The sequence below is a fragment of the Onychostruthus taczanowskii genome, unplaced genomic scaffold (assembly GCF_017590055.1).
Source record: "Onychostruthus taczanowskii isolate IOZ18803 unplaced genomic scaffold, ASM1759005v1 scaffold5, whole genome shotgun sequence".
Taxonomy (NCBI): Eukaryota; Metazoa; Chordata; class Aves; order Passeriformes; family Passeridae; genus Onychostruthus; species Onychostruthus taczanowskii.
In genome coordinates, this window is record NW_024502568.1 from 6,182,319 (window position 1) to 6,200,889 (window position 18,571).

The 18,571-nt window shown below is 57.8% G+C and overlaps 1 protein-coding gene across 4 annotated transcripts in view; it reads left to right on the forward strand.

The window, feature by feature from the left end:
* The first annotated feature begins 4,504 nt into the window (after positions 1 to 4,504).
* Positions 4,505 to 18,571, forward strand: part of KCNIP2 (potassium voltage-gated channel interacting protein 2) — a 44,150-nt gene continuing 30,083 nt past the window's right edge. For all 4 annotated transcript variants that reach the window (XM_041415869.1, XM_041415872.1, XM_041415873.1 and 1 more), the window contains exon 1: positions 4,505 to 4,645. In XM_041415869.1, coding sequence (XP_041271803.1) covers positions 4,573 to 4,645 — 73 coding nt within the window. In that variant the 5' untranslated portion in view covers positions 4,505 to 4,572. The remainder of the gene's footprint in view (positions 4,646 to 18,571) is intronic.

Genomic DNA, 18,571 nt, shown 5'->3' on the forward strand with positions numbered 1-18,571 from the left:
CCTTTCTCCCTCCTGCACACCCAGATTTCTCACACCTGCTGGTTTGCATTTGACAGAGGAATTTCCTTCCTCCTGCAGCATTCCTTCTTGCAAGGCTCTCCCAGCAGCTTGCAGCATCATCTGTTCCTCCTCCAGCTTAGGAAGATTTTTCAGCAGCTGAAATTCCCCCCAGGTCTGAATCTCACAGTGGATCCCACCTGCCCCTGTGTCTCTGCAGGGAGGGTCAGTGGAGATGGGAGTAGCCCTCCCCTGTGTGTGTCCTGGCTGCTGTCCCCCAGGACCATCACCTCCCAGGGACCTGCTGGTCTACTGCAGCTGTTCCAAGATCTCAGAGACCCATCTCTCTGTGGAGACCGAGGGGCCCATCCTCATCTCGTGTCACCCAGATCCATTTCCTCTGCAGATGTAGTAAATGTGTTTTATTCCTGAGGGAGGCCATTTGCCCTGCCTGGAGCCCTCCCCAGACACCTGCATGGCCATGAACATCCCTGTGCCAGGCTGGGAGCCTGGCTGGGTCCTGGCAGGGGAATAGCCCCTGGTGCAGAGCTGCTCATCTCCATCTGCTGGCATGTTTGCAAAGGGTGAAGCTGGTTTAAGGAGCTCCTCTTGTTTGCCCTCTGCCTCTGGAACCAGTCCCTGGGTGCTGCACCCCTTGTCCCAGCCCGGGAGCTGCCTGGGAGCCCTCTCTGCTGTGGAAACAGAGCTGTCCCTTGTCGCCAAGTGTAAATCTGAGCCCAGAGACACCAGGTGACCACAGCCAAAATAGGATTAATGGCATCTGCTGGGAGCTCATCCTGAGGACTGCTATTGATGATCATGGCTTTAAAATACTGTTAACAGTGGATAAAGCACCGTGATTTCGAGCACTCGACAATTACATCTCTGTTTGAAATTTCCTAAAGATAGGATCAGACTCCTGAGTCCCGCTCTCTGCTTTTTCGATAGAACTAATAAGAATGGAGATTTGCAATTAGAGAGTGTGCAGGATGGTAGGGCAGATCAATGCCTTGTAGTTACCTAATGAAATGTTAAATTATGTCTTTCCCTCTCCCTGTTGCTTAATCACACCCACCCCAGGCTGCTTGCAGAGAGCAGAGGGCCTGGGGGAGATTTCCTTGCATTCCCCTACCCCTGAGGTGCAAACCCAAGCATTCCTGACTCCTCTCCAGGGTTGTCTTCTGTGGTTTGGGACTGTCTTGGGTTTTGTGTGGAGCCTAGGGTTTTCAGCAGGGGGGTGTAGGGACTTGTGGCCCCAGAGCTGGGGTGTCCCAGCAGGGAGCAGGATGCAAAGATGAGCCAAAGGGATCAGTCCAGTATTGCTGGGTGAGTGTCCTGAAGGAGGAGCAGGGACGGCTGTGGGTGGGCTCAGCTCGGCCCAGCCTGGGTATGGATGAGGCTGGTGGCAGCCTAGCACAGTTCTGTCTCCAGCCAGACTTAATCTGGTGAATTTCCAAACTTGTGCTCTTCCCCAGTTATGACAAGGCTGCAGTGGCCACATGATGAGCTGGGGACAAACAAGGCTCCTGGACAGCATGACCCTGCTCATACTTTCCAGCCCTTCTCACCCTGAGTCATTCCTGCCTGGGAGCAGCAGTAATCCTGTGCAGATGTGCCCTGTCAAAGCTCTGCTGTCTCTGACAGGGTGACAGATAGGCCACTTGGGGACCATGCCTTGTGCCCAGGGGATTTCCATCATGACGAGGGTGTCTGAGTGGTCCCAGGCACCCCCTGCCTCACACGGCCTGGGGGGCACCTCATGGGGCAGCACTGTTTGGACCCCCAGCCTGTCTCCCTCTGTTTCCTACTCATCCCACCCCTCTGCTGGCTGTGCCAAGCCCTGGGGCTGGTTTACACGGCCCTATTTTTCTCATGGCTCTCTGCTGCTGTTGCAGGGACAAATTTGGGGACCTGAGTGCATCCACCAGATCCCTGCCTGTCCCAGCAGGCTCGATCCACCTACCTGCTGCCTGCCCTCCACACCTCCCTGGCCCTGGGCTTTGGTGCATGGGATTCATGGTTAGCTGTGCCTGTGGAGCCTGTGCCATGTGTTGGCCCCCCAGAGCACTGCCCTGCCTCCCACTTACACCGTGTAACTGGGATTTGGATTCTCAGGAGCCGACAGAGCTCTTTCTATCCTCTGGAAATAGTTAATCCAGTGACATCTTCTGCAGTGCAGACCACCAGCCCTGCCTGCGGCTGGCTCCTGCCATCCTGAACCTGCTGATTGCTTTTTGTGGTGGATGTGGCCAGCAGCAGCCAGACTGCACAAGGCACGCTTTGATTAAAGCCTCTGCTTAGGTGATTTTCCTCAGCCTGGCCCGCTCTTTTTGCATCTGCAGCACGTCCCGCTGAGATTGAGATGTGTTGTGAGGGATGCTCAGCGTTCTGGGGTGACTTTGCTGCTGTGCCTGTCCCTGTCCAGACATACTCACTGAGGCATCTCTGCACCCCGTGCACCCACAGCAGGTCTGGAGAAAGGGCAGAGATCAGAGCAGTTCCTGCCTCTCCTACCTTGGCAACCTGCAGACCCCCACTTCCCAGTGCCCAGAGGAACATTTAGGGGAGGATGTTGTATTTTTCCCAAGCAGAGAAGGGCTCAGAGGCTGTGAATCCTGGCAGAATGCCCAGCCCTCATGTCTGCTACGGAAAGGAGCTGTAACCAGTGATCAAGTGAGTTGTGTCCCCCTTTTTCTACACTGTGGGGGGGTGGGATATGTTAGCCTGGGCCTGAGGCTGTCCCATCCTCCCCTGCACTACCCACCAAACCACCCAGCTTCCCCCCTCTGCCCAGCCTGGCAAAGCATCTCTTGCTTGCCTGCTAGAACAGGAGCACTTAGCTAGGATAAAAATAGCCATGTTTGCCTCCCAGTGGACCAGGGATGGCAGAAGGTGAAAACTTCCTTGTGCAGCTCTGCTGGAATTGCCACATGGATAGCAGGATGGACCCCGAGGAAGGTGAAGTTGATGGGTGAGCTTGGGCATGGATCACACAGTGCTCCCAATCTACTTCCCTGGAACACTGCTGGTCCCCAAGGGAAGCCAAGAAAAAGTGGGCAAGCACGTGGTGGAGAGGTTGGAGGAGGGAGACTGAGGAGGCCAGGGAGCAGCAGGATGGACAAGCCCAGAAGGGCAGGGGATCTGTGGGCTGGCCAGGCTCCAGCTTGGCTTGTCAGGCTAAGCGGAGGGGGCACTGCCAGAGCTGTCCTGGGAGTTCCCCTCCAGGCAGCCAGAGCATGCGGGCTCCGTGCATCGGCCGGGCCACAGGGAGGGCTGGGGGAATGTGTTTAGTTCTCCAAGCATTTCTCCACTGCGTTTTCCTTGCTAAATGGCTCTTATTTTTAGATCCAGGCAGTTGCTAAGCATCACTGCCTCGCTAAGGCGGCTTCTTTCATGGCTTGACACCAAAGCACGCTGACAACATGCTGCCTCGTGAGCACGGCCCTCCCTCCTGCCTGAGCTGGATTCCCTCCTGCCCTGCGGCTCCTGTGTGCCGGGCTGCCACAGGGATCGGGAGGGATGCTTTGCCTCCTCCCGCAGCCCCTGCTCTCCTCTGTCTCTCTGCATGGGTGAGAGAACGAAGGGAGGAGCACTAGGAAGCTGGATGGACCCTGAGGTGCGCCCAGGACCCCTGTCATGGTGCAAACAGTCAGTACTCAGGCAGTGGCATGACAAAAGCCCCTGGCTTTGTCCATGGAGGGGACTCTCCAGCACAGTCGGCATCCCCCGGGGATGGCTTCGTGCACAGATGGCAACAAATAACCAGGGGCAGCAGCGGGACATCAAGTTCCCAGTGCCAGATGTACCGGTGGGCTGTGAGCTCCTCTCTCGGCAGCACCGCGCCTGTGGAAGCCTTCCTAAATATGCAGCTGCTTCACCCTCTCCCTGGGGCTGCAGGAGATGCGGTAAAATCCTGCTAAAGAACCCTGCATGGAAAGCCATGCTCGGGATGGGGACGGCAGTGGGATCCGGTTCTGTGCTTGGCTGCAGGCAGAGGGACCTGGCCGCCCTCCCCACACCTCTCCTGCATCTCTTGACCCCTGCCCGTCCCCTCCGCCTCGGGCCGATCTCTCACCCAGTTTCTCCCCCCAGGCGGAGGTGAGAGAGCCCCGCGGAACCGGGCAGGGCTGGGGCTTCCCTTCCTGGGGGTCCCACGGCACAGCCCGGCATGGGCACTGACACCATCGCTCCCCCGCACTGGGCTGTGGGGGTCTGCACCCTCCTGCCCCACGCCTTCTCCATCTCTGTCCCCTTCTCCGTCCCTGCGCGGTGTCTGATGCCCGGGGCTCTCCCGACCCGCCGGACACCGCACCTCGGTGCAGTCCGGAGCAGCTCTCTCCCTGCCTCTTCCCGGGAGCGTCCCCGCTCTCCGCCCCCCGCCCGTGCCTCAGTTTCCCCGCGGCGGCGGGGCCGGGCTGGCGGTTCCCGGGAAGAGGCGGGGAAGGACGAGAGGGAGGGGGCGGCCGTGCCCAGCCCCGGCGGCGGCGGCGGCGGCGGGGACCGGGGAGCCCGTGCCCGCCGGCGCAGCCCGTGCGCCCCGTCGCCGTTCCCCCCGCCGCTCGGCGGGGCGGGAAGATGCGGAGCAAGGGCAGGAAGGAGAGCCTGTCCGACTCCCGCGACCTGGACGGCTCCTACGACCAGCTGACGGGTGAGTGCCGCCGCCGGGGAAGGTGCAGCAGCCGCTCGAAGCACGGCGCGGGGCGGTCCCGGGCACCCCGCTTCCAGCCCCGCTGAGCCCCGCTCCCTGCCCGCTCCGCTTCGCCGCACGCCTTGCTCGGGGAGAGGGGGAACGGCCGCGACCCCCGCGCTGGAGCAGGGGAACAGTCCCGACCCCCGCGGGAGGGTGCTCCGGGGGCGATAGGGCTGGTCCCAGCGCGCAGAGGTTGTCCCGAAGCAAGGAAAAGGCCCCGGGCGGGGGGTGGAATGCTTGGATCGCTTTTGGCCGCCCCCAGGTTCACACTCCCTCGCTGTTATGTCCGAGCCCCATGGGACACCAGGGTCTGGCGCTGGGCTCTCTCTGCCGTGCCTTGGGCCCCCGCTGCACCCTGAGGTGGCACAGCAGCATCCCGGCAGCAGGTTCCCCAGGGAAGAAAGGCTCACTCCACTCAGAAAACCCCAGCAGCACCACGGTGCCTGGCGTCCTCACCCCTCACCCGGTGTCCCTTAGAGCACCCCTTGAGACGTCCTGCCCCTGGATGTGGGACAGAGAGGATTAAGACGACCCATTTGTGACCTTATTGTATCCCACTTCATCCTCTGCCCGATGAGGGAATTGCCGAGCATCCCACATCCCACAACATCTGTCCATCCATCACACCTCATCTTCCACTGTCCGACAGGGAAGCAGCTGGGCTGGAGCAGACACCACCCCTCCTTCCCCACGTGCTCTCCACAGATCAGGCTAAATCCTGTCCTCTTTCAGGACAGGATTGCACCTGTGAAAGGGGCAGCAGTTCCCACCTGTCTCCTGGGACCCACGATGAAGCTGAACCTGTCCTTGGCCAGTGGGGTTCGGTGTTGTCCTTGTGCCGCAGGCTGTTGTGTGGGCACAGGCGGCTTCCCTGAGTCCTGGTGATGCTTTTCCTGCCGAAGTCTGGGGTGGATTTCAGGATTTGCTCTAGAATTTCAAATAGGTGGTGGCAGCAGAGCAGGACCTCTGCTCTTCTTTCCTGAACAGCCCCACACATGGGAAATGCTGCTTACTGTCTGCCCAAACGTGCTGCAGGGAAGATATTTTTGAGCTGTGTAGGAACTTGGAACCCACACACAACTTTTGGTTTCTCCGGTAACTTTAAAATGTCCATATGGATTTAAATCAAATCAAAGTTAAAAATAAATTCCAGTCTCTCCAAGACTGAGACCTTTTATGCTTGGGCTTACCTCTGAGCCAGCTGTGCAGCAAGAACATGGATGGAGTGGAGCTGTACCACCATGCGAGTCCCTGCCCGCAGGGATGGGCCTTTGGGGAAGTCTTTGGGGAATAAGGGTGGAAATATCTGCCACACTTCCCAGAGTGGGAAACAGGCCCTGTAGGGCATGTCACTCATTTCCCATCTCTGTCAAGTCAGTGACCTGCCAGGGCAGAGCCTGCAGTAGCACCACGGAGGAGAGGGAGCCGCTCCCAGTGGCACTGATTTCCCCTGCGCTGGCTGAACGCACTGAAGCTGACGCCCCCATGGAGGGACAGCTGTTTTTCTCCCAGAAAATGTGGAAGTGATGCAGGCAGGAGAGGGGATGCAACCTTAACTCTAGGGAGGGTTTACTAGCTTGACCCCATGCCTTCTAACCTGGTCTTGGCTCTCCTGATATCCTGGAGATGTGGTGAGGAGCTGGAGCCTCCACAGGGCTGCAGCAACGCCCTGGGGTGAAGCTGGCAGTGCCTGTGTGGGCTCTATCTGCAGAAGGGAGGGTTGCCACTGGCACCTGCTGTTCGGTAGCTCAGCTCTTCTTGGGGTCAAGCATGAGCAGTTTGGGGTGTTCCTGCAGCTTGGGAGGCCCCCATCCATCAGGATGTGTCAGAGTTTAGAGGACATCTGCCATGCAAGTGCTGTTAGCCAAGAGATGATCTGGTGTGAGGTGAGGCGACAGCACCACAGCAGCTCCAGTGATTGCTGGTGTGTACAGGGACAGCAGTGAGTTCTGCAGCTGTTAGCCAAGAGATGATCTAGTGTGAGGTGAGGCACCACAGCAGCTCCAGTGATTGCTGGTGTGTACAGGGACAGCAGTGAGTTCTGCTGCCTCCCGTCACTGCCTGAAATCATGGGTGACAGCAATGCAATTCCCACCTGTGCATGCCCAGAGGAGGGTTAGCACACCCACTTCCAGAAAGAGAGGGGCTAAACAGGAAGCAGGACCCCATCCGTGCTCAGGGTAGATACACTCCATGTTGTCCACTCATTTTTAAATAAAAAAGCTGTTGAAAATGAGGGTGCAGTGACAGTCCCCACTCCCTGCAGCATCTCCAGAGATGCCCAGCTGCCCTGGCTGCGTGGGCACGTGGATGTGTGTGTGAGAGGCCCGAGTGAATGAGAGCTGCCCGTGTGTGAGCAGTGGGGAGAGCAGCAGCGCTCCTTGTGCCAGGGAAACACAGACAGGCTGGGGAAACACAGACAGGCTGGGGAAACACAGACAGGCTGTGCTGGGGCAAGCTGGGATGGACCCTGCCCGTGCTCACCCTGGTGGGGTGGCATGGGGCAAGGGCAGGAAGCAGCCATGCCTGCCTGGCTGCTGAGCCTGAGGCTGGGCACCCACCTGGGTGCTAAGGAGAGAAATGTTTGGGTTACACCACCAGGAAATTAAACTGGTCCATTTCTGGGATATTTAGATGACGCTAGCGAGAAATAAAAGCCATCTATAAATTACATTATTCCTCCTGCCTCTAATGGCATGAGCAATTAGTGTGCAAGCAGCGCCCAGAGCCAGTGTCTCAGGACTGCTCTGGCCATGGCTCTCCATGCAGAAGAAATGGGAATCCAGAGCCACTTTGTCCCGAGAAGTGCAGGTACCACATCCCTGACCCTGAATGCCGGCAGTGTGAGAGGTGAGTGAGCTTGGAGAAGGGTTTCCCTCCCGCCTGATGCTCCACAGGGATGTGTGGGTGTCATGGGTCCAGGCTCCAGATCTGGAGCAAGGGTGGGTGGCCTGGAACTTGTCTTACCCCATTGGACAAACCCCTCCCAGCCACGCTGTATCCCATGAGTGGGACAGCATGTGCCAGCACAGGGCCAATATCCAGGCTGGCTGGGGTGGGGCAAAGCCCCTCACTGCCTTTTGGAAAAATGAGGGATTAATCCCCAGGGCTGTTGGGTCCCCAAAAAAGGATTAGGAGGCTCACTTTTCACCCTTGCTTTTTCACCCCTGCTTTTTTCCTCCAGTTGTCATGATCTGGGGACTTGAGCATCTGCTTTGCTCCACCCCAAAGGCAGCCGCAGCGTTTGCGGGGTTGAGCAATTGCTGTAGAGATCATCTGCAGAGCTTTGGGATCCTCCTGTCTCCAGAGGCACAGCTGATGGATGGGGACTCCCCAACTCCTAGCACTTCTAGCAGCCCACCCCGTGAGATGAAAGCCTTAGGCAGCAGCGTAGCAGCAGCACAGCGTCTGGCTGAGCTCTTCTCCCTGCCTCGGGGGAGGGTGTTTCAGAGGTATTTCCCCCCATGGCAGTAAGGAAGGAGAGGTGGGGCCAAGCTGTCCCCCACAGACACATCAGAGGGAGAACAGGCCAGCCGGGTCGGTGGGAGGACAGTGGGAACAGGATTCCAGTCCCTGCCATGGGATAAAGCTGGGGAGCTGTGTCCTGCCAGTGCTGCAGGAGGGTCCCAGGTGATGGGCAGATCTAGGGCTGTGCCAGGGGCTTGTTCTGCTGCCAGCAAACCCGGCAGCTTCGTCGTGTCTGCTCACAGCCTGTGATCAGCCAGGTAGGGGGAACATGTCCACCAGCCTGCCATGGCGTAGGACTTCCATCTGCATGGGGGATAATTTATTTCCCAGAGTGTGGAGGAGGTGTCAGTGGTAGCCTGTCCCAAATAATAGTGTGTGTAGGGGGAAGCACTGGGATCTGCAGCTGGAAGATGGAGTGACAGGATCATTGGGTGGGAGCAAGAGCATGAGCAGGCAGGGGCTGGCCAGGAGCCCAGCTGCAAGTATCCATGGCAGGTTGTGTGCTGGATGGATCCTGAGGAGGGGGACTGGGGTGGAGACTGTGCCCAAAACCAGCTCACCCACATCCAGAATAAAGGTCCTTCTCTTGCCCAGTTGCTTTCTCAAGAACAGCTCCGCACAGCCCTGCACAGCCCTGTCCTGATGGGTCTGGCAGGGCCAGCTACCTGCATCCCTCCGGTCACTGCATGGGTTGTCCCCTCCTCCTAACAGCAGCCCCCTGGAGGGGTGACACCCACCAGTGTCCTTCCCCTGGGTGTCTGACCCATGGAAACTGTGTGTTGCCCATCTGCCTGCTCCCCTGCTAACCTGCTTCCCCTCCTGCTGCTGCCCCATGCGACCTTCCTCTGCTTGCCACTTCTGCTCCTGCAGCCTGGCAGTGAGGCTGGGCTGGAAGCCACACTGACCCTCGAGCCAGGTCCCCGAGCTCCCAGGAGGTCCTCTGTCAGGGTGGGGTGCTGTAGGGAAGGGTCTCCCCCTCGTGTGCCAGGGTTAGGGGCTCCCACGGGTCATCTCTGTGCCAAAGCGCCTTGCCCTCGATGGCTGCTGCACCTTCCTGGGGTGATGGGACTGTTGCCTGACTCTGCCTCATCTCTGTCTGCTGTCTCCCTCCTTCTGGCATCTGTACCTCTTCCTCTTCCCTCTTTGCTGTCCTGGCTTGTCTGCAGTCCTCTGATGCTGATGACTTCTCTCTCATGGGATGTTGTGGCATTCCTGAGATTCTGAGGGTCCTTGATGGAAGGGATGCTGCTCCCAGCCACACACAGGGCAAGGAGTGCGTGAATGATGCTGCCGGGTACCACTGCTCACGGGCAGGTTGGATTTTGCTGGTGGAAAGGCTGCAGCTGAGGTTTTGGCAGCCACTGCTACATCCCTGCAAGCAAAGGCAGGTTGGAGTCCATGGGGAATTGGTGGCACAGGATTAATTGACAGGAAGTTGGTGGATTTGGTTGGGCTGGTTAAACAGCTGATCTCTACAGATGCTGATGCATAATTCATGGATTGTCAAAACTTCGGCCAAGGGATACTGCTCCTGCTGCACAGGGCTGGCCATGCACAGGCTCTTTCCCACCAGGTCTGTGTCTGGGCATAGTTTTTCCTCACTGTTGGCTGTGTTATAACTGAAAAATGTGTCTCGACTCGGTGGTGCTGTTCTCATACTGTGTGTTGTGCTGGAACCAGTAGCCCTCAGAGCTTTGGGAGCCAGGACATGAAGAGGTTTGGTCCCTGGAGCAAACTCTGGTTTCTCCCAGCTGTATTGGGTCCGTATGTCCCAGCTGGACCTGAGCTTCATGCATTGAACAGCCTGGATGTCAGTGGGTTGCTCCAGCCCTGAAGGACAGGAGAGACCCCATTCATGGAGCTGCCTCTGCCTCACTCCTCATTAGTGATGTTTTCATTAGGGGAAGTGGTTTGGTTTTGTTTAAGCCAAATTGCTGTGCTTGGGAGATGATAAATCCATCTGCTGGCAAATCTCTCTCCTGCTGCCGGATCCCAGCCCTGCTCTCTAATCACGCCGCAGATAAATGAGCCTTTAGTGAAATGAATCTCCCTGTCGTCCCTCGCCGGGGGGCTGAGCTGGGTGGTCTGATGTCATGGAGAGGGGCTCTGGCTTGAGGTGGGGAATCACAGCTCTTCACTAACACTGTAGAACTCTGAGGGTGATTCTTGCTGAGCAAGTGAACTGCTGGGGTTGTTGCAAGCGGCTTCTGTGGGAGCAGAGGGGCAGAGGAGCCCCTTTCCACGGGGCAGGGTCTGCAGATGGGTGCAGGGGTCATCTTCAACCCACTGTCCATGCCAGAGTGCTCTGCTGGCAGCTGGGGCTGGGTGCATGCCATGCCATGGGGGTGAGTGGCAGGATAGGGGGACGAGTGACCCTGGTCCCAGGGATACTTCCCCTTGAGGGCTTTGCAAATGTTCTGTGGCAGCCGGGCTCTGCTGGGTGGGAGGCTCTTACTGGGTCCTCCTGTCCCCGAGCTGCTGTGGCTCCGGCTGCTTCTGGCTTTTAAGTAAACTTGTCATCCTCTTCAAATGAAAAGGGGTGGTGCAGCCCCTGGGGAGCAGTGAGAGTAATTAGCTTGTTTGGAGACAGAGCCCTGCAGGAGGGAGCTGGGGACAGGATACTGCTGCCTTCCACAGGAGATGACAGAGATGGGGGATGTGGAGGGCTGCCACCTTCACTGCCTCTGAACCTTGAATGTTTCCTCTGTGGTCCAGACAGGGCAAGTCACCTACGGATGCTGCTGGGCCGGGAAGGCACTCACTGCCATTGACATGCCCTTCTGTGTCCGTGCCTTGCACGCCTCTCCAGCCCCAAAGGCTCAGCTCCATCAGGTTCCAGATGACTCCAACCCCATTTTGGCAGGAAGCACTCCTCTTTTCAACCTGTGGGTTGGAGATCCCTTCTGTTTAGGGAGCTGGCATGTCTCCCAGCCCCAGGTTGGTGTGGCATTGCTGCTGGGGACTCTGGGCAAGGAGGTCAATGTCCCATCCATGCTGCTCCTGCTCACTCCACCTGAGGACATGGGGGTCCCAGGCTGGTGTGGCATTGCTGCTGGGACTCTGGGCAAGGAGGTTAATGTCCCATCCATGCTGCTCCTGCTCACTCCACCTGAGGACATGGGGGGCCTTGAGACGCAGGACGCAGGAGCAGGAGCCCCACTCTGGGCGTGGGGACATAGGGGGCCTTGGAGAGGTCTGCAGGACGCAGGAGCAGGAGCCCCACTCTGAGCGTGTGTGATCACCCCGTTCCTGCACCAGCTCCATCCGCAGTGAGTGTTTGAGGGGCTGTGCCCTGTGCAGGCGGGGGCACTGCACACCCCTGCGTGCAAAAAAACCCGCTCTGCTTAGAGAGCCCTGGGCTGTACCTGAACGGGCAGATGGCTTTGTCCTGATGGAGGGAGGTGTGGGGTCTGGCTGCTCCCAGAGACATGTGTCAGGGACCGTGCTGCAGCAGCAGCAGTGCCTGCAGGTAGGCAGGGAATACTCAGAGCCCCGAGGCGCTGGCAGTGGAGATGGACAGCTTCACCTGTGGTCCCTCTCTAGGGAGCAGGTCAGGGACAACGATGGAGTGACTAACTCAGCAGGCAGTGTGGTGGCACAAATCTGCTGCCTTAGCTCTGCCCTGCAGAGACTTGTGAACTGGATGGGATTGGATGCCCTGGTCTGTCCTGTTGTCCCCGTGAGACACATCCCACGGCAGTGACATTCCTGCTGGGAAGGGGCTCGACAGTCTGAAGCAGAGGCAGGCTTCTTGGCAAGGTGTTACCATGAGAGACTGGCATGACCTGTCACTGAGCCTGTGGGGCAGAAAGCAGGACCCTGCTCCTGGCTTCAGGCACTGACCCCAGCAGCAGAGCAGAGATGCACCAAATCCCTTCCCTGTCCTTGTCCTGTTACCAACCACACATCTGGATGCCAAAAAGTGCTTTTTAGGGATGGAGTATCATTGGTGATGGTTGGCCAGGATGAGAGTCACAGGGAAGAGGGGTTTCCTTCACCCAGATGGGGAAGGTGTAGTGCTGTGGGATGCAGGGAGGAACCAGAAAACACACACCCATCAGAAGCCTGGTCAGGAGCCAGGGAAGAGCCATCCATGTGCTTTCACCAGTTACTGCAGCCCGTGCAGTGGTGGGGTGAGCCTGCTCACTAATGAGATTAGACAGGCAAGCCATTGCTCCTGGCCCCTTTGGTTAATCACTTCTTCCTAGATTGAATTTTTAAAAATTGCATTGCTTACAGAAAGCCCCTGAATGGGTTTAAAGGCAATAATCCACCTGGCCCTCTGTTGCTGCCAGGGCCTCCCTGGGGCTGCTGGGCAGCAGGTTGTTGAAGTCCCTGGTGTGTCTCCATGTGTCTCTGGTGTCCCCAGGAGGTGGCTGGCAGCACTGGCCCTTGACAGGTTCTGATTTATTCCAGAAGGGAATATGCATTAATTGTTAATGGTGTGATTATGGAAGTCTCCAGAGGTGAGGGAGAAGGGACTGGGTCAGATGCCAGGCTCTGTACTGCAGCCCATGTGACATGTCCCTTTTGCTGTCCCGCCCATCCCCTGCTGCCTCAAGGGCCATGGGAGGCAGCTGTGCATCCTGCTAGACTCCTAGGGCCATGCTGGATTTGGGTGGTTCAGTGACGGGGTACAGCACCCCCAGCCCTGGTTGCACTTGGCTGAGGTCTCGTCTGACCCTGGAGCAGGGAGGGACAGCTGCTGGTGCCAGGTTCTGGGGTCACAGCACAGGTGGAAAAGGGGTGTGGGGCTTGGGCAGCACAGTAACAGATATTATAATATGCTGTGGTGATGGCTGATCCCAGCATTTCCTGGAGACATCTCAGTCCTCTCCTGAGTGGTGGGATCTGCCCCTAAGCACCTCTTTCTTTCCCCTTCACTCTGCTCCTAGCAGTTGATCTTCTGAGCCCAACCCCAGCCCTCTGCTGATCATGCTGACCCAAACAAATTTCCCCTGGAGCCCGCCCTCCCTGCTGGCTTCCCCTCTATCGTGCAAAGTGAGTCACTCCCAGGCACCAGGAATCATTCATGTCATTTCCCCCTTTGCCGCAAAGTCATTAATGCGAGTGGAATAATTTGTTGCATAACAGAGAGGATCAGCGGGAGCGCTGCTCTGGCAAGCAATTCCTGGCCCTGGCCACCACTGCCCTGGGAGAGGGCAGCTTGATGGGATGCTGCTGGTCCCACAGCTGCACCATGCTGGCAGAAATGGGGTCGGATCCTTGAGGCATTTTTCCAAAAGCCTCAAGTCTTGCCTGAATCCCAGCCTGTTTGTCGTGGCCTTGGTGTCTGCTCACCCTCACACAGATCCTCCAAAAGGGACGTGTCCCAACTCCCCCACAGTGGCACAGGCAAGAAGTGTCCCCCGCATTGATCAGGGTGTGTATTGTGGCACTCTTTGTTCTGGCCACATCCCTGCCTCCTACTCACTCTGGCTCCTCTGAGCTCCCCACGCTGTGGGTGCCACAAGTGCTTCCCAGCAGCATCCAAATCCCTCCTGACTTCTTGCTCCAGAGCTGGGGACCCCAAGTGTCCCAGCAAGGGCGCAGGCAGCTCTGGAACTGCTCCCTGTGAGTTCCCAGCTGGCTGTTTTTGGTATAAACCCAAGCACAGCTGGCAGTCTCTCCTGGGGACCTTGCAGCCTCCAAGCAGAGGCTGCCCAGAGGGGACTCTTGCCACCCCACCAGCCAAGGGGTGTGGGGGCTGAGAGCCTGTGCTCGAGTGATGCTCGCTGTGACTGTGCTAGATCCGGTGTCCCCCCTGCATTTCGAGTGGGAGAAGGGAGGGAACAGTGCTTTAGGTGATGAGGCATTGTGGAGACTGTTCCCCCTCCCCAGGGTTAATTTCCTTCTATCCCACGCTTGGCCAGGCATTAATTTAAAGATGCTGTAATGGGAGAGGGAGAGAGTAAGAGGATTGGGCTGAGGGCAGGAGGATTTAGCAGAGGGAAAGGATGTGGCTGGGCTGGGGGCTGCACGGGGTCTGATGGTGCAGGATGGGCAGGAAATGCTGTGCACTCCTCAAGACTGAGCCATCCTGATGTGTCCCAGCTGCCACTGTGATGGCACTCATGGTACCCTCCAACAGGGAACATGGGAGTGAAGCCTTTCCCCTCCTCAGGAAGAGCTGCTGGTGGCTGGGTGGGGACAGGGCTGTGAGCTGCTTGTTTGCAGTGTGGCCGTGCTGTGTGTTCCACCTGTCTGTGCTTTTGTGAGACACCAGGCACGAGTTCAAACCCAAGCCTGGAGTAACCCAGCAGGAGGGCATCGTGCCTGGCTAGGGGGATTAGGGAGGAAGGAGCAGGCAGAGCCCCTTTGGGGTGCCATGTCCCAGCTGGGACTTAGTGCCCTTGGCTCAGCTGGGCAGCAAGCCCCTCAGTGTAGGGGGCTGCCTGAAGCAGAAAGGGGAAGAAGGAGATGGTATTTAATATTTCCAAGTGACTCACTGAAAACCTGCTGTTCCTTGGGACTGGTCAAACCCCAGCATCCCCCAGGAGGGGCTGGGATCAGGGCCACCCCACTGCAGGGTAAGCTGGAGGGAGGGGCTCTTTTGGGACCACACTCGTGGAGGCAAAGGAGCCTTTACCCCTCCTCCATCCCTCACAGACTCCAGAGTCCCACCTCTGCCCTGGACCACAGTGCCGGGACAGGGATGTGTGTCCCAAGGGATCGTGGTGTCCCCCCAGCCCCACACCATCCTGTGCCTCCCTCGGCACTGTTTGTTTTCTCAGCCTGCCCTGCTGTAATTACAACCTGCTGTCACTCTCTGGATAATACAACTTCTCTTTTATCATTGCTTAATTAAATAGCTGTGGGGAAGTGAGGGGCTGGCAACCCCTTGTTTGCTAGGGTGAACAACCCCGTGGCACTGAGGAGGTCTCCCGGGGCTGGCAGAGGAGCTGGATGGGGCTGGCTGTGCCCTGGCCTGGGCAACACAGCTGAACATGGGGTACCTGCGTGCCCTTGGGAGGGATGAGGTGCTGACTTTGTTGTTCATGGGCACAGGGTCTCTGGCACACCCTCAACAGACAGGGTCTCTGTTTCCAGGCTAGCCTTGAAGAAGTGCCCTGGATGTGACCACTGACACCCTGTCTATAATTCTCCCCTCAGTTTGGAGCCTTGCCCACTACCAGGCTGGGAAGAGTGTGTGGGCAGGGTGCCTGCTGCCAGGCCAGCCACCTCTGCCTGCAATTAGCTGGTGCTAATGAGTGTCCCTGGCAGCTGCTGCCAGGGCAGTGACCTCTGGCAGAGTGTCTGCCAGGCTATCCCCCTGTGAGACCAGACACGTGGGTCCCACTCCCTGCTCAGCAGAGCATCCTCGGTTGTGCTGTTGGTCCTCAATGCACACGTGGCTCCCTCTGCTCAGTCTCCATCCCTTCCTTGTCCCTCTGCTGTCTCTCTGCCTTTGCACCTTCCCCTGGAGGCTGGTCCCAGTTTGGGCACTGTCAGTGGTGCACCTCCAGGTACTGCCCCTGTGCCTTTCTGCTCTGGGTGCTTCTTTCTCCCCATCACAGCCACCCCACAAGCTGTTGTAGCAGTGGAAATGGAGTCTGTTGTGACATCTTCAGGAGCAGGATATGGCCCTGTTTAAAAACACTGGGCTGGGGTGGTAGCAATACTCCCCTGGGCACTGCTCATTCTGCTATGATGGATCAGGGAGGAGATGTACACCGTGTCTGACTGGGGTAGACTGGGAAATGCCCCCCACTTGAACAGCCCTGGCTCTTGGGGTCCTGGCTGGGAAACGATCAGTCTGGAGATGGAGCAGTTTTAGAGGCACTCTAGGTCTTCGTGGCAGGATGTTGTGGGGAGATGAGTTGTGTGATGATGCAGGGGTCGTGTACAGATGTGGAAGCATGGCATGACCTGCAGGCTCAGGGTAGCTCTCCCCCGGGTGTGCTGCCCATCCTCACAGCCTGTCCTCCTGCCTGCCCTGGATTTGCAGCTCCAGACTCGATTTGCACAGATCAAAGCCCGGGGCCATCTCTCATCTTGGCTTACCTGGGTCCCGCCTGCCCCCAGCCCGGAACGCGGGGGAGGTTTGGAGGTAATCCTTGCAGACTGGCTAATTATAGCAGAACCTCTCACTTCGTGGGAACCACGGCAAATTGTCCCTCGAGCCCTGGCAGCAATGGTACAAATCTTCCACTAATTAGACTTGAAAGTCCTCCCGTGAGCTCAGACACAGGATGGATATTTGATTATTAACATATTTATTTCTGACTCTCTCAGCAGGTCTTGCACTGGAAGATTTTACTCCCCTCCATAATTGCCAGGCACATTTATTCCTATCAAGAGTGCCTGGGGGCTCGGGGGGTGGGGGCTGTTCATGTCTGTGTGCTAATTTTTGGGGTTGTCTCATTAAGGTGTGTAGAAGAAAACCTGCTGATGCTGTGAATGTCTTAGTCAGGAGCAAGGCGCCCAGGCTCTGCCCTGTGCCTCCCTCCAGCCCCTCCCCCACATGGGATGCTCCTGACCCTCCTGCCCAAGTGGGCACCCAGGGATATCCTCCCATGTGCTCCCAAGCACAGTGGGTCCAGGCACTGGCAGGCAGAGGAGGGATGAGGATGACTCAGTGGTGCAGAGCTGGTGCTGGGCACCACAGCCCAACAAAAAGCTGCTGGCCATGGCACCTCCAGGGACAGCCTCCCTCTCTCCAGTGGAGGCAGACAAACTGCAATGGAAACACTGTCTCTGAAACAACTGAAAATAGCTTTCCTGTCCCCAAAATGTCAGTTTAAAAAGGCAGTCTTTAGGGCCCCCCCTGGTTGGCAGTCAGCTGAGAGGGTGCCCTGGAGATGCTGAGTGGGCGGCCCTGCTGCCCCATGGGGCAGAGAGCAGCACGGTGGGAGGCTGAGCCGTCACTCAGGGTACGAGTGGAGAGAGGGTCAGTGCTGGCATGGGGGGCCATTAGCCCAGCCTTGGGGATGGGCTGTGCCTTGCCTTGAGGCTGCAGAAGGGCGCAGGTGGGCTGTGGGCTGTTGGAAGGGAAGCACTGATCTTGTGTGTCTGCCTTGCCCTGAGCCCCCAGGTCCATGGGTCAGGACCTCAGCCCCATCTCCAGCACCACTTTGCTCTCCCTGCTCGCCTCGCTGCTGTGTCTCCCTGAGCCGAGGGCACGCGCCTCGTTACAGCTCTGGAGTTATTAATAGCAGCAAACACTCTCGGTGCCTTCAAGCCAAGTCCATTTTGGGGGAGATTCCTGCCATTTGAAGCATGTTTCCCCTCTGGGCGTCTTATCTCCCTCTCCCAGCTGTGCAGGCGGCGTGTGCGGAGCCCTGGCTGAGCGGTGCTGCTAACACTGTGTCACTCAGCGCGCAGCAGCCGCCCGGGTGACAGAGGGTGTCCCCTCCCCGGCCCACAGGCAGCCCTGAGCTGCCTGAACATGTGGGAGCAGAGGTCGTGTCCCAGCCTCTTCCCACTGTGCTTCCTCCTGTCACCCTGCCGAGACAGATCTGTTGGTGGCCAAGTGAGCACTGATTGCGAGGAAATGAGCCCAGTGCCACCTTCAATTTGCTGGAGCCCAACCTATTTGTGATTGCACAGAGCTCATTAATTCGCCACCATCACTGTGGCTTGATGTGGGGTGGTGAGGGTGGCAAGGCTGGAGAGACGCTGAGGGCCATGTCCTCTCCTGGAGCAGACTGGGAGCAGGGCTGGCATCACTTGTGACCAGGCTGAGATTTTTCTCAGCTTCTCAATTCAGGAGACCCTGTTGATGATTGGAATGGGTGCTGGAATGGGACTGGAGCTAGAAATCCCTGCTGATTTTCATAGGGTGCCATGGGCATGGAGCAAGGTGGGCATCTGAGGGGCAGAAAGATGCTGGTTTGGGATAAGGAGATGCTGTGTCTGTGTTGTGCCCCAGTGTGAGCTGTGCACCCCCGTACAGCAAAGTGCACTCTTGTGAAGGCCACACTCTTTGGAGCTGCTGGGTGGAGTTCTGCCTCACTGCCTGATGTACCCTGGGTGCTCCCAACACTGCTGTGCTTTTCGGACACAAAGAGCTCTGAAATGCCCCCAGATGGTCCAGGGAGGTTATGGTTCTACTTGCTTACAGCTGCTGTCTCGATGTGTCAGCCCTGTAACCAGGGCTGGGGTCAGCTCCTCCCTTCCCTGTGCTTGTTTCCCTGCAGCTCTGATGCAGTTCTCTGCCCTCCTATTGCAGGACGTGCAGATGCTCGGGGTGCACCCCAGGAGCCGGGGCGGGGGATGATGAAGCCGTTCCCCCAACTTTGTCCTCTCCTACCGCCGCTTCTGTCCTGTTCATGGGGTCAATGAATTATTCATACCCTGGCAGGCGGGGGCGTGTCTGTGGCCGCCGGTGTGATGCCAAGGGGGCCGACATGCCGCTGAGCACAGAGAGCTTTTCTGTGTAAATACCTAAAATATTTAGCAGAACTGACGAAAAAA